Below are 15,424 nucleotides of genomic sequence, written 5' to 3' on the forward strand. Positions count from 1 at the left end.
TGCAATCCCCATGGAATGCCTCCCTAGCGCAGAGTAAGGCAATGCATTCATTTGCTCTGCTTTGCCTTACTCCATATCTATGATGCCATTCGGAGCCACGCAAAGTGGCTTTGCCTTGCCTCATAGATATGATTTGATGGTGTGCCCCGCTACAGCATAAAAAAAATGATTCTATGGCAGCGCAATTGGCTCAAAAATATGCCCCTGAGTTCAGGAGGCAACATTGAGAAATGTCTCAGTGTGAGAAGGAAGTGAAGTATAATGGGGCAGGGGCAATAGGGAAGTTATTTCAATAGCCCTGTTTGCTTTCGACAGCAGAACTTATTTGTGTACACATAGTGCATGCTTCTCCAATGAGTAGCTCGTGTGCTACTGGTTGCTTTCCTGTTACCTGTAAGTAGCTCTACTGGGTGTAACTCAGTGAAATGAATTAGAAACTGTTGCTTGATTGCCTTAATGTATTTATACCAAAGTTGAAAAGCGTGTATTTGAGATGAAAATGGGAGTATTTTCAGAATTTGTGCAGATGCTATTATTCAAATCATTGTAGTCTTAGATTACACTCTGGAGAGGGGCAAAGAACTCTATGAACAACTAATTTCTGTTGAATGTGTGTTTTCTTCAAATGCTTTTATTCTTCTCAATTAAATCCATTGCATTGTAGTGATGGTGCAAATATCATCTGTTATCTCTCTAATCAATCAAAATATTTCATCCAATCATCTTTGAAATGGTTCCCAATCCATTTAAAACAACTGTCCTTCATCCAGTAATTTCCAAAGCGGACTCTACTAAGCTTAAATCAATCCTCCCCTGAGGCTTGTCTGACCACCACATCATTAAATTCCACATCAATGAAACAATTAAATTACTTTCCACCCAACCCACGAGAACAAAAATCTGGAAGAGGAACTTAAAAAACATCGGTTCTGACTTACTCACAACCTCCAGTCCTAACATACTGAAGGCTTATTGGATGTACAAGGTCTGGCTAATTACTACTTCCACTCCAAGAACACGGTACTAGACAAACTAGCTCCCTTACAACTGAAAAGAGTCACCACACTCAAGACTCAAAACCCTGGTTTGATGGTAGGCTAAATGAAGACATACGATCTCTAAGATTAACTGAATGATGATGGAGATCAGCACCATCCTCTGACCACCTCTAGCTACTAAGAAGCAAGAGAAACTACTACCACAGAAAGATCAGATGATTAAAATCAGACTTCTTCAGTAAGCAATTAGGCCAAGCCAAAAACTGTCCCAAAAATCTATTCAAACTAATCAAATCTCGATGTACCACACCGCCGCCAAGCTAACCCAGACTCACTACCCAATTGCGAGGAATTTGACACCTTCTATACTATGAAGACAGAAAACATAAAGACGAACCTGCTCAACGACTCAATATCTCATACCGACTCTTACATGGACACTTCACGGCCCCCGCTAGGAGCCCCATTCACATGGTCCTCAAAGTTTGTTCTCAAAACCAATGCATCCTGGTCCTCCTTCAACACCTTCAGTGAAGAATTATGTTAAAAATGCTCACAGCCCTGAACCCCTCCAGCCACTTCACAGACCCTCTTCCTGCAAACTACATAAAAGATTTCATTCCACTGTTATTGCCTCTATGGACTAAGATCATAAACACCTCTCTCCTTCAAGGAACCATCACAGAAATCCTGAAAGCAGGGCAGGTATTCCCTATCCTAAAGAAACCATTGGCGTACCCATCGGACCTAAATAATTATCGCCCAATATCCAACATCCCTACCCTGGCCAAACATTAAGAAAAATGTGTTCACACACAGCTTGGCAAACACAAAGATCAATTCAACCTACTCAACCAATACCAATCTGGCTTCCATGCAGGTCACAGTACTGAATCAGCCATGACCCACATAATAGATCATGCATTAAAAATCCTTGACCAAAATGAAGCCTGTGTACTAATCTTGCTTGACCTATCCTCAGCCTTTATTACCAATAAACATGACAACTTGATTTATCTCCTGAAATACAGAATGGAATTATTTGGATCTGTTCTAAATTGGTTCACCTCCTTCCTACAAAATATATCACAAAGATTCAAGATTAATCAATCCTTATCCAAGCCTGTCCCAGTCAATTTGAGGTTTTAAGGTAACCAGAAATACCCAAACAGATACTTTCTAATTCAGATGTGTAGATTATGGGGCCGATTACGATGTCAGTCGGTAAGACTCCAACTGCTGGTTGGAGGATTACCGACCGATATGCTAGGTTTACAGTCCGACTGCCGAATTACAATGTAGTTCAACCTGTACATGAGGACATTCTGTCTGTGTATTTGATAAACATGTGGTTGTATCAGTTATTTGTATGATGCATCGGATTATTGATAATAAAAAGTACCATTAATAGAGGCGATTACATGTGTGTAACCATGTTACTTATAAAGGGACCAAAGCCACTGTCCCCCAAGTCTGTAGTGTAAACGCCATGCATAACCATCAGTTATTATCACAAACAAACTCCCAACAAGATTGTGATCACAGGAATGTTCTCACTCATGCAAGTGCTCACCCGTCCAGGCTGTCTAACTTGTCACTTGAACTTTGCAGTGAATAAAGCTTTTCCATTCATGTAGTGAGCAGTGGTTCTACCTGTTTATATCAAGATGCCATGTGATGCACATGTGTTTCAAGAAATTAGTCACATGGTGCTCATGTTACATTTCTCGATGTCAATCACGGTTCAAACCGCAAAACTCCAGTATCTTCGAAAAGAGAGGCCAACATTACCACTGTAAATGTTAGTTAAACTGGTTAACAGAAACAAATCTGAATTCAAAGCGAAATACCAATCTTTAAAGCAAACGTCCTTTGAGCAAGAAAAAGAGAGTGACCATCTTTTAACATGTTCTAAATTAATGTGTTGACATAAAAATATTCACTCATCCAGAGAATGCTCAAAATGTTTTTTAAAAAACTGTATAAACATAAACTGCTATCATACATTCCATCGGAAGCTATTGATAATTTAATATCAGAAAATCTATGTTATTTTATGATGTAAAAATAAACCTGATAAGTAACATAATGATAAGTCAATGTTTAACTTGTAACTCTGATACTCCTTAGAATAATAGTTTATTAACATTAACAGAGTCTCAAGCAAAATGTAACTCAGTGTGAAAGTAACCAGCCATAAGAAATGGAAAATAAAAATAAAATTAGACAAATGTGATGGCTCGCTCTTTAGGTATTTACTGATCAAATGAAATGATCATGAGGTATCCAAAAAAGCATGACATATCCACACGATCATTAAGACCCTTGGGGTGAAGGATATCCAGTCTTATACAGTCTTTTATTCCAATACAGTTATCTCTATAACAATCTTTTCCGAAAACCAAATTCAGGATTATACATTAAGTACTCACATTTTAGCTGAGAGAGGTTATGATTGATTTTGTTGAACTGCCCTGCTATTGCATACCTGTCAGAATGATGACAAATGTTACTTATGTGTTTGGTGATATGTAGTTTGATCTTTCTCTTACTCCTACCTACAAATATTATCCCACAAGGACAATTCAAGGAATATACACAAATATTGGTATTAGCACCACTTTGCTGTTTCAGCCTGATTGGAGTCCCGTTTGGTGGATGGTAAAGAGTAGGGCCAGTGCTAACATTATTACAGAGTAGCAAAAAGCATTTCAATTCAGCAAATGATTAGGAACAGATGGGATATACTCTGAGTTGAACCTTATTTTGAAAAACTATTTAATGGTCCACCATTATTTGCTGATAAGCACACACAGAATTTGAAAGAACTCATCACTCATAAAAACTCCACTGGGATGACCACAATATGACCAGGAACTTTCCCTTGCCATAATTGTGCACATTGTAATAATGTTATTAGAGGTCCAATACTTTACCATCCACAAAAAGGATTTCAATCAGGCTCCAACAGCAAAGTGATTGTAATACCAATATTTTTGTATATTCCTTGAAATGCCCTTGCAGGCTACTATACTTTGGGATGACTGAAATAAAAGGTCAAACCACGTATCACGGGACACAGAAGTTGCATTTGTCATCATTCCAACAGGTCTGCAATAGCGGTACACTTCAATACATTCAATCATAAAATCTCTCAACTCAAATTTCAAGTCATTGAGTACTTAATGTATAATCCTGAATATGATCAACAGAAAAAATATTTACAGAGAGAAACGTATTGGCTGAAACAACTGGATATCCTTTACCCCATTGTCCTACTGATCCTGTGGAAATGTCTTGTTTTTTGCATGTAGATAATGCCTCATGAACATATACTTTAACGAGAAAACACCTAAAGAGCAAGCCATCACATTTGTTTCATTTTATTTGTATTTTTTATTTTCCCATTCTTATAAATTCTTACTTTTTCATTGCGCAACATTGTGCTTAACACTCTGATAATGTTGATAAGTTATTGCCATACGGTAGTATAGTGTTACATTTATACATTAACTCATTGTTATGCTACTCATCAGGTTTATTTTTACATCATAAAATAATATTGACATTCAGATATTAATATCCTCTGATGGAATGTATGTTAGCAGTTTATGGTTATATGGTTTTTTAGAAAGGATTTTAAATTCTAAGTCGACATGGCAGTGTAAACTGCACACAAAGGCTCTGCAGTGGCAGGTCTGAGACATGTTTAAATTGCTACTTGTGTGGGTGGCGCAGTCAATGCTGCAGGCCCACTAGTCGCATTTAATTTACAGGCCCTGGGCACATGTAGTGCATTGTACTAGGGACTTAAATATACATTAAATATGCCAATTGTATATAATCCCATCCACTCATGTTTAGGGGAGAAGCACATGCACTTTGCACTGGTTGGCTGTGGTAAAGTGCTCAAAATCTTAGGGCCAAAAAAAGGAATAAAGCAACATTTGAGGCAAGCATGCAAAATGTTTAGGAGCACACCACCCTAAGGCCGTCAGGTCTAACAACAGTTATGTATTGGCTTTTACACTACAGACTTGGTAGACAGTGGTACTGACCCCCCTATAAGTAACCATAGTTGCACAAATTCAATTGCGTTTCATTATGGCAGTGTTTGATCCTCAATAATCCATGGCAACATAGAAAAACTAACACAACCACATGTTTATTAAGTACACAGACTTTTGAATTAGAATTGAATTAGAACGTATTTGTTTGGGCATTTGTGCTTACCTTAACACCACATTTTCGATTGGTTAGCACTTCATTTGTTATCACTTATCTTCTGATAATTAATTACATGCATTTTTTAGTTTTTTTTTATTTGTAAGTGGATATAGTTTTACACTATAGATATTCCTCTGGTGAATTGAGAATCATTTAAGAGATGATTGGCTAATTTATTTGATTGGTGAAAGAGAGAGCAGATGATAATTCCATCATTAACACAATGCAACTGATTTTCTTGAGAAGAATGAAAGCATTTGAACAAAATATACATTCAGTAGCAATTAATTGTTGATAGGGTGCTTTGCCCCTCTCCACAGTGTGATCTGGGACAATAATGATTTGAATTATAGCATCTGCACCATATAAATAGTAACCTTGGGCTGAAGTTATAACAGTTTAGCACGTTTGAATGTTTTATAGCCAAAATGGATTAATCACAGGTGTGTTTGAAAACAATTGAGTATATTTTTGGAATTTATAACATGATTTTTGAAGAAAAATTGTGGAATTTTCAAAATATATTTAAAGCTGATATTTTAGTGATCAAATGCATGATAGAGAGACTATAAATAGGGTTATTGACATGGTTCTAGAGAAATTACAGCTATTACTGTAATTGATTATGCAGGCATAGGTATTTCACATTGACAAAGCATTTTGTGCATTACTGCTGGCAACCGTGCTCGATGCATTGAGATGAGTGCTGCTGGTAATCTTGCATATGGTGGCCACTTCTGTAATACTGACTGATATGGTTAGTATTACATCTCCAATAATATCAGTAGCTCAAGTGAATTTTCATTGAAGATAACTAGCTCCTGTTACACAAAAGGTCGGAGACCCTGCCATAGTGCATATTGATAGGAAACCTTAGTTTTGTAGACATTAAAAAGGCAGTTCAGTTAATTATGAAGAACAAACTCATAAAGCTTTGAAATTGGGCCTATATTATATAGCTTTTTGCCCTTAATGAACTGGTTGAAGAAAATTAATCCAATAACAGACAAAATATCTAGGGCTGAAGTTAGAGTTTGGTCCCATTTAGGAGGATGACAACTTTACTTAGAATGTGATGTTTCTGCAACAATGCAATAAAATGGCACTTGATATAAGTTGTAAACTGTTGTACTGGCTTGTTATAAAAAAAAGCACTTGTGAAGGCTGGTTACTTTAACCATTATTGCCATAATTTTTTTTTTTTAATGCTGTTTTCAAGATTATTTTAAAAGGCGCATTCGATTAAGAATGACTCAAGTGCATTTTTGTGACTGGTGGTAGCAGATTCTTCTAGCTTCATAATTAGAGGTAGACCTAGAATTGAACACTCAAGCAAGGCTCGAGCCTAAAGTTTGGCTCTGGCTCAGCTCTAGGTCCTGTTGGAATCTCAAGTAGTTTTCATGTGGTTTCTGCTGCATTCTCAGATTTACCAGCGCTGGTAGACCTGGAAAAATGCCAAATAGACACGCCTTCTCAGGTGAGGGGTAACTCTTTATTTATCCTCGTTGTTTCCTCTTTATCATTCTGCAGCACACATAGAAAGAGGAATATGCCTCTCAGGATTGTTTTGTGCGGGAAGGTTTCCCTTTCTGCACAGAAAAAATCCTGCATGCAACGCAGGCACCCTAGCACCATTGTGCAAGGGTGCCTGAGTTGGCGCTATGCTGCCAAAAGAGTGCCAGTGCAGGGGAAATGGCAGGAATGTGCCATATTTCCTTAAATACAGCACATTCCTGCCCTTTCCCTGTCAATCAGTGCAGTGCAGCTAGGTGACTCGCTGTGCTCCTTGACAAGTTCGAAAATTGGCTCCAATATATCCTGTGCCCATTAACAATGAATGTGACTTTGCGTAATGTAATTGGTGCTCATGTAAAGTGCTCGAATACCTTCGGGTCAAGTTTGCGCTATATAAAAAAAATTCAAAGAGGTAATAACAAAGCGTTAAGAAGAGGAAAAACAGCTAGCTAGCCATTTACTGGCTGATTGTATAAAGGGAAAGCTTTTGCTTTCCAGTATGTGAGTTCAGAATACCAGTTGTGCAAAAACCAACTGTGTTTGATTCACTAGACTATAATTGTGCTGTATAATAATCTGGGCAATATAAAGGGATTACATGACAAATCTCTTGCCCCTTAGTTAACCAAAGATGCATGATTAATAATGGTCACTTTAAATAAGTGCTTCTCAGTGCAGTGTTTTAATGTGACATATTAATATCAAAATTTCCACATGTTAAAAAATATACTTTTTTGGGATTTTGGAGGAATTTATCATATTTTATGTGATGTTTATTGCATGATTTACATGACAAACCTTTTGAGGGCTCAGTTTTGTGCACGGGATCTAAGAGCTGCGCCAGATCCTTGGCTCGGGTCTGGCTCGGCTCTCCCTGTTAATATTGGCTCACCCACCTCTATACCTCATTGCTATTGGCTTTCCTATGTGACAAATCAGGGCAAGCTTTGGGGGGAGGGTTTCGGAAGGTTTGTCTGAGAGCACACAGCCATCATCTGCATTCCCAAAATGTGATGTAGCTCACAGCAGCACAGAGGAAGGAAACGGTACTGACAGGTCCTGGGCCATAACGCAAGTCCTTGAAGCCTGCATCTCAGGGGGCTGCCAAAGCTTCAGGGGGCAACCAGCCCCTCTAGGGGACTCCATTCAGGCAAGGCAAATGCATTTCTGTGAGATTAAGAGGCCCCTCTTCACGTTCTGCAAGGGGCCCCCATCCTTTTGCGTTAAGCCACTGGGCAGGTCAGTTTAAAGTAAAAGGCCATGTTATCAGGGCCGGCGCTAGGCATGGGCAGCGTGGGCGGCTGCACAGGGCCTCGCACTCAGCCCACCAGCATGGGGCCACGCACCAGTGATGTGTCCTGTTGTTTCCCTGGCGATCTATTACCAAGAAAGGTGTCGCCTGCAATTAAGGTCCATTGGAGGGGGCCCCTCCCTGGGCCTCTCATGGATGGTGTCAGGAGGCATAGGGGAGGGAGACTGAGACGCTCCCTCAATTGCAAGGAGGCCATTCACAGACACTGTTTGGGGCCCATTGTTCAGCATTTTGGTGCCCCCACAGTTTTAACTTTTAGACCACAATCAATTCTCACACCTATCGGACTGAAGGTGTGAGAAATGCTTGTGGAGTAAAAGTTAAAACTGTGGGGGCGCCAAAATGCTTGACAATGGGCCCCCCACAGTGTCTGTGAATGGTCTCCTTGCAGGGGGCCACTTATCTAAATTAGAGGGGGCCTCGCAGGTTCCCTTTTAGCCCAGGGACTCGCAGATCCTAGAACCGGCCCTGCATGTTATGATAAGAGCACTTTGAACTCCGGGCTGTTTATTGTTGGCCACCGTGGCAGCTGCATCAAAAATCCTCTTTAATGCAGTAGCCTGCGAAGAGGGCGATGTCACTGGGTATGTGGCACAGAATGGGGAGTGTGTTACGCAAGCAGGACTGAAAGGTGAAAAGAATGTGAAATAATCATATAGAACACGACCTATTTAGCTAATCTTTTTTCCCTTTTCCCGAACATGCTTCTCCTATTTGTCATACATATTACAGCAAAAAAATGTATTCAAGCAGGCCCCCCGATGTTCATCAGCGATATCATTGTGCATGTCAAATGCAATTAGAGGCACCATCGCTCATTTAATGACGTGCTACGTTCTGTGCCACGCGGTGCGGTATGAGAGGCAATCACTTCACGTGGGTATGCTCTGCGCATTATCGGAGGAGAGTGGACGCGACCTAAATCTCACCACTGCCCTTGAGACTTATCGATCTCTGCTGTCTGGGCACTCTCATAGCCTTCACCTTGTCTTCCTCCATGCCCCCCTTCTCGCAGAGACGACAAAGAGCGCCAAGATTATGCAAGCCCTCGGCAGACTGTCGAGAACAGCCTCCCTGCTTTCAGGTCACACACTGTGCGTGCAAGAGCTTGCCAGCAGTGCCACCTACTGGTCAAGGGCCATTCCTTCATGCATTTCTAAATATAAAAGATTCACAGTAAAAATATACATTTTAGACAATGAAGATCGCTTTCGCAAATACATGCACCTAATGTAACCCTCAGTAAATATAATTTTTAACTAGTGCGAATGACAGTGCAAAACAATTTTGCAAGATGTATCTGGTTCCCGAAAATGCAAATGTGGAAACAAGTGTTACTTACACCTGTCCAGTTTGCCGAAATAATTGTTTCACAATGGGCAGTTTAATGATAAAATAGACTGATTGCTCAAAATGTGTGACATATTTTTATTATTATTCGATTTCTATGTGTCAAATAGGTTTTTGCAAAGACATGGTAGTCTATGACCAATCAATTATCTAAAGTGAGCAAGCAGATGTTGCACTGCATGTGCTACTCATGCACATAAAAATGGACAAACTAGATTACCCTCAAACGTACCCCCACCAAAGTCGCCCTGGAAAACAGGATAACATTTAGTTTCTCGTCGTGTTAGTTTTTATACAGGGCAGAAGCAATATCCATTCGCTCGTTTCCCTACTACAGAGGCAGAAGGCATTGTGAAAATGGTTGCATCCTGTTTTTATTTTCCACTAGAGCAAAGTTTCTATATGTCCCCAGGTTGTCGTTGCCGTTGGCAGTGATAGTTCACAAGCTTTCGGTTCAATGTTTTTCAGTTTCACAGTCTATTGATCTATCAGATGGGATGCAAACCGAGCTTGGAATGTTGTTGTGTTCTTTTTATGCCGTTTTTTTCATTTTTGTTGTGATGTAGTGGTGGTACTATATTTGTAAGCTGAAACTTCAAGTACATTTCAAGTGAACATAAAGCCAATGGAGTGCGCACTGTTGTTAACTGTAAAAAGTTCACCGACAAGGAATAACATCGATATTTTTTTACCTATTTAATTTATTAGAATAATATTCTAGAAACGATTTTATTTTAACCCAAAAACCATAAACAAAATGGTTTGGGGGCACATGCAGTAGACAAGTTAAAATGTTTCATAATTGCTTGGACTTCAAATTGAATGGGCAAAGCTGCTTAATTAAGCCCCCAACCACTTATCCATAAAAAAAAAAAAAAATTGTACCGGATTATTTTCATGTTTGTTTTCCCTCTCTGTTCTCGGACCTGTTCTAAACATATCACCTCAGGTCCAGCTCATATGACTGAGGATGACCTTGCAGAAACCCAAAGCGCATTTCTGAAATCTAATGAAAAGGTTGAATCAACTTTTCCATCATACATCACACCAGGTCTGAGGTTGCAGCCTGCACTAGAAATTCCAGGATTTAACCGTGGGACCACAGACGAGGCTATCCTAATTGCAGATTGCGCACCATACAAATGCCAACTCACACACCATAGCCATTTAAAGTCAAGTAGTAAACAAAGAGATTGCCACTAAGTACGTGCAGAGTGTTGTGCTCTCAACACGCTTCCACAGGTCAGCACAATTCTTAAAAATATAGAGGATTTGTAAATATTTGCTTCTGGGCAATGGATGTCATCAAGAAAGACATGCTTACAAATACAGGATGGCATAGTGGGAAAGTAGCATTGTGTGATCCGGCATCACTATATTGATGGGGTCCCAAACACAGTTAAGTGAGATATTTCCACTTTTTGAATCTAATGTAACGTTCTATTTGTTTCATTTTTAAATTCACAGCCTCTCTGGGTGTCCTATTGCTGCAGCTGAGAAGCTAGCTAAAGCCCAAGAGAAACACCAAACCTGTGACGTGTCCAAGTCAAACCAGGCATCAGACCGCGTTTTAAGGTATTGGATTATGCTTCATCTATTTGATTTCAGAAGCTCGCATGATAATAATTTCAATGTTTGTGTTTCCTTTCCCTGTAACCCTACCAGCATTATTTGTGAAGATTGATAAAATAACCTGTTTACTTTGCTGAGGCAGATATAGGCATGATGCAATACGAAACATGGATCTAACTCTAGAGGGCAATCATAGACGGATTTGTAGATCATTGGGGCCATTTTCCTGGCTGTTACTAAGGATTCCATTTAAAGTTATGTTGGAAAAGTTCAGGATAACATTGTTTTCCAACATAAATGTCTTCCAGGTAACCGTCTTTAGAAAGGTGTTTCGAGATGTATCCAGGAAGTTTATCTTTCAAATACTTTGGCATTCAGGGCTTATTGAAGCCTCATTACAGGGTCGCTGGATTTTGGTGTGGTAGCTCTGCCACCCCTCTCTGAAGTTACTCATAAAGAGGTATTAGAAATGGGGTCTCTGGTTGGCTGAGGTATGCACAAGAGCTACTTAGAAACTACCATTCTATTCAGGTAAACTAGATAAATAATAAGATAACCTCTGTTCACCCTCAGGTAGCTTGGCACAGAGCAGTCAGGCTTATCCACAAAGGCAATACATAAAGTATTTGTGCAACATACACAGGTTTAAAAATATAGATTATATTTTTATGAATAAAACAAGACCAAAATAACAAAAATCCAATAAGTAGAACCAGAGTTATGAATTTACAACGAATAAATCTAAAACAGTGCTTAGAAGTCAATTGCGCTAAAAGGTTACTTTAGGTTAGGTCACGCAAGAACATGGCAAATCTCATGTACATACCCACCGTGATGGAGCATAGGTCGGATACAGTTCCAAACAGGTCCAGCTGAAGTTTTACCTTTACAAGGTGATCGAAGTGCCCCGTTTGCGGGGGAGACAGTCTCCGGGTGGAAATCTGAGCATCACCAGCAATGATCCGGCAGGCGTGAAGTGTCAGTGGGGCCTTGTGGTCACGTACAGTGAGGCTTGCTGTGCAAGGGCCTGATGCTGTGGCAGCTTGCGCTGATCCTTTGAGCGAGCAGTGCAGTCTCAGTGGGAACGGGCCCATTCGTGATCACGAAGAGTCCAAAAGCTTGATTTCAGAGGGCCAAAAGTTGTAGGTGAGAAAAGCAACTGCACAGAGTTTGGAGGGCTCATGTAACTCGGAATGCAATGACCCAAGCAGTGGATTCTTTCTCAAGTAACTCAAATCATATGGATTGGAACTTGAAGGGTCCTTATAACTTAAGATTTTTTATATTCCCTCAGCTACTTGAAATCTCTTTTTGCCTCAGACAAATTATATTTTGAATGAATCGCAGTGCAATAATTGCACTTTCTTGTTGCGTGAGATGAACCAGCTTTGTTTGAATGACTGATGGTTGCTCTGTGTTTGTTTTGCCCTGATGATGACCTGATAATTGAATATGGTAAAAACGCCGTCAAAGCCTTCCTTGGCAAAACATAAGAGGCAGCATTGAGTGTTGTTTGTTTTGTGTGATCCTACAAACTTCTTATTTAATATATTTTTTCTTTTTTTGCCATGATTATTATTTGTGTTTACACTTTAGTTTGTCCTTTGTTATTGACATATGTTTGTGTAACCCTTTGAGCACCCTCTGTATTATTGTATATTTGAATTTTCCACCAATGAAAAATATATCTTTTGATAACAACTGTTCAAGGGTACAGAATTATTTTATGATTGTTTGAATGGGATCCTTTAATTGAATCATTTGAAGTCGCAAATGTTTCTTTTTTGTACTAGGACCCCGAACAACTGTAGCATTTACAGAGATTGGAGGGGCACCTCAAGCAAGGGTAGGGCTACCAGAAGACAGAGTCCAGTAGTACCAGCAGAATTGTGGGAAATCTTTTGCGTCCCTAAGATTTCAGAAAAAAAGACAGCAAGCCAGCACATCTTTGAACCTCACTTGGAGGAGAGGCAGAGTCCAGCTCTCCTTCCGGTAGAGTCAGGTTGCAGCAGGCAACAGGGAAACAAGGAAAAAAACAGTCCTTCCAGAAAAGCAGTCTAGTTGAGTCCTTTAAGCAGCACAGCAGTCCTTCTGACAGAGGTTCACTTCAAGATCCAGAAATGTCTGATTTGTGGGGGTGAGACACCCAGTACTTATACCCAAAAGTGCCTTTGATGTAGGGGGTGACTTCAAAGGAACTCTCTGAAGTTCAGAGGGATTTCTTTCAGCACAGTCCTGTCTCTCAGGCTAACCATGGGGAGTAAGCAGTACTTTCTGTGTGTACAAAACACTACCTATTGAGGTGTCAGCTCCTCCCATTCCTTCCTGCCCATAAAGACCCACCAGAATGCAGAAGAATGCATATGTGTGCTAAGAATGCAGATGACCCTCACCTTCTTGTGTTTGTGACTATTTGGAGAGAATTCACAAAGTGTAACAATCACTCAGCCCAGATCTGTATTGAGACAGGCTTCAAAGCTCTCAGCGTTATAAGCACAGAGAAGTTTCCACTTTCTAAAAGTGGCATTTCTAAATCAGTAATGTGAAATTCAACTTCACCATTAAAGATGATTGATCATTACCATTCCAACTTATCAAACATGAAAAAGCTACTCCTCTCTGCTCAGGAATTACAGCTTAAAAGTATATTGAGAAATTGCATATGCAAGGGTAGATCTCACAGTAGTGAAAAACCAAATAGGCTGTTTGTCACTACCAGGACATGCAAAACATAAAGGGATATGTCCTACCATTTACTTACATAGCACCATGCCCTTAAGTTTACTTATGGCATACCGTAGGGGTGGTATATGTATTAGAAGGGGGGTTTAAGGCTTGTTAAGTAGTTTTAAATGGCAATTCAAAGTGGCAGTAAAATGCGCACACAGGCACTGCAGTGGCAGGCTTGAGACAGGCTTCAAAGGCTACTTTGAAAAAAAAATACTTAGGTGGGTGGCACAATGAGTGCTGCAGGTCCACTAGTAGCATTTGAAGTACAAGCCCTTGGTATGTTGCATAGCAGTACAACAATTATGGCAATGATGGCAATCATGTATAAACCAATGTCATTATGATTAGCACTGGTTAACAGTGGCAAAGTGTTCAGAGTCCTAAGGCCAACAAAAATAGTTCAGCAAAAAGAGGAGGAGGAAGGCAAAAGGTTTGGGGTGACCCTTTAGACAGGACAATTTCCAACACTGAGGTACCAGTAAATTTGGGCGGTAGAGTAATCGGGGATTATGAGATGGATCCACATGCCCTCTTAGAAATGCTGAATTAGCTGTAGGATAGAAAATACGAGCCGCAATTCCATTGGTTGTTCCTCATTTCATCACAAAATACAGGCTGCGCATCAAAAACAATGGTTCCACAGAGTTTCTGCTGATCATCTAATTCTGACTGGTTGGTAAATGTAATTATCAGACCCATCAGAATTGAAGGGAAACTCATAATGAGCCTCATCTGTGTTTGCCATTTGAGTATAACACAAGATGTAACTTCACCAAATATCAATCATAGTGATGCACTTGTAAATAGTTTCCTGTAGAGCTCAGGTAGCAAGCTTGAAACTTCCAGAATAATCCATGCAAAAAAATGGAACCTCAAGTTTTTTATCCTGAACATGGACAGTTGATGAGAATCAAAAGAAAGACCTGGAAATTCAAATAAAAGGATGAGGTGATCTTGTCATTAGCTCGAATTGCAGTTAGTAATATTAGCCAAAGAAGTAGCAGGAGAAATAGACAGGACAAGCATGATAAAATGAATAATGTTATATAGTTGTAACAAAGGAGATATTTTGGTCATGATCTATGTTAGATTTGGGGGTCTCTAGTTGGCATAGGTAGGTACCTGTGACAAATAGGGACCCTGTGTCTAGTCAGGTGCAATGCGACAGCTGCAGCGGTGACACCCTTGCTCAGTGATGCGACAGCAGCGGCTGTGATGGCGACACGCTTCTTCGATATTGCGAGACATTTCCTGTGATGTGGTGCAATGCGACATCTACAGGGGCGACATCCTAGTTCAGTGTTGCGAAGGCAGAAGCTGCAATGGTGACACGCTTCTTCTTAGTGAGTCGCGCTTCCAGTTCCTTGCAACACACAGTCCCTCAGAAGGCCCAAAACAGCTGCAGGCACTTCCAAAGAACTCTTGGGGAGCTGGTGGTTGAAGTGTCCCTGAGACTTCAGCAGGAGGCAAGCTCTTCTCTCAAGCCCTTGGAGATCATTTACAAGTTGAATAAAGCACACAAAGTTTTTTTCTCCTTTCTTCAGCAGTCAGACAACCACTGCAGGCCAATCCCCAAAGCAGCACTTCGGCTTAGGGATAGTCTCTCCTCAGTCTCTCTGGTTCCACTCCTCAGAAAAGGTTTCTTCTTATTGTCCAAAAGTGATTTAAATTCTGGGGTTTGGGTCCCCTCTTTTATACACAGTTTCTCTTTGTTCTCTGA

The 15,424-nt window shown here is 40.2% G+C and overlaps 1 protein-coding gene across 1 annotated transcript in view; it reads left to right on the forward strand.

The window, feature by feature from the left end:
- Positions 1-15,424, forward strand: part of MYT1L (myelin transcription factor 1 like) — a 1,231,183-nt gene that overhangs the window by 1,015,694 nt on the left and 200,065 nt on the right. Inside the window, exon 11 of the mRNA XM_086926390.1 lies at positions 10,870-10,977. Within this exon, the coding sequence (XP_086782516.1) occupies positions 10,870-10,977 (108 nt within the window). The remainder of the gene's footprint in view (positions 1-10,869; positions 10,978-15,424) is intronic.

This window comes from Lissotriton vulgaris, chromosome 6 (genome assembly GCF_964263255.1).
Source record: "Lissotriton vulgaris chromosome 6, aLisVul1.2, whole genome shotgun sequence".
Lineage (NCBI taxonomy): Eukaryota > Metazoa > Chordata > Amphibia > Caudata > Salamandridae > Lissotriton > Lissotriton vulgaris.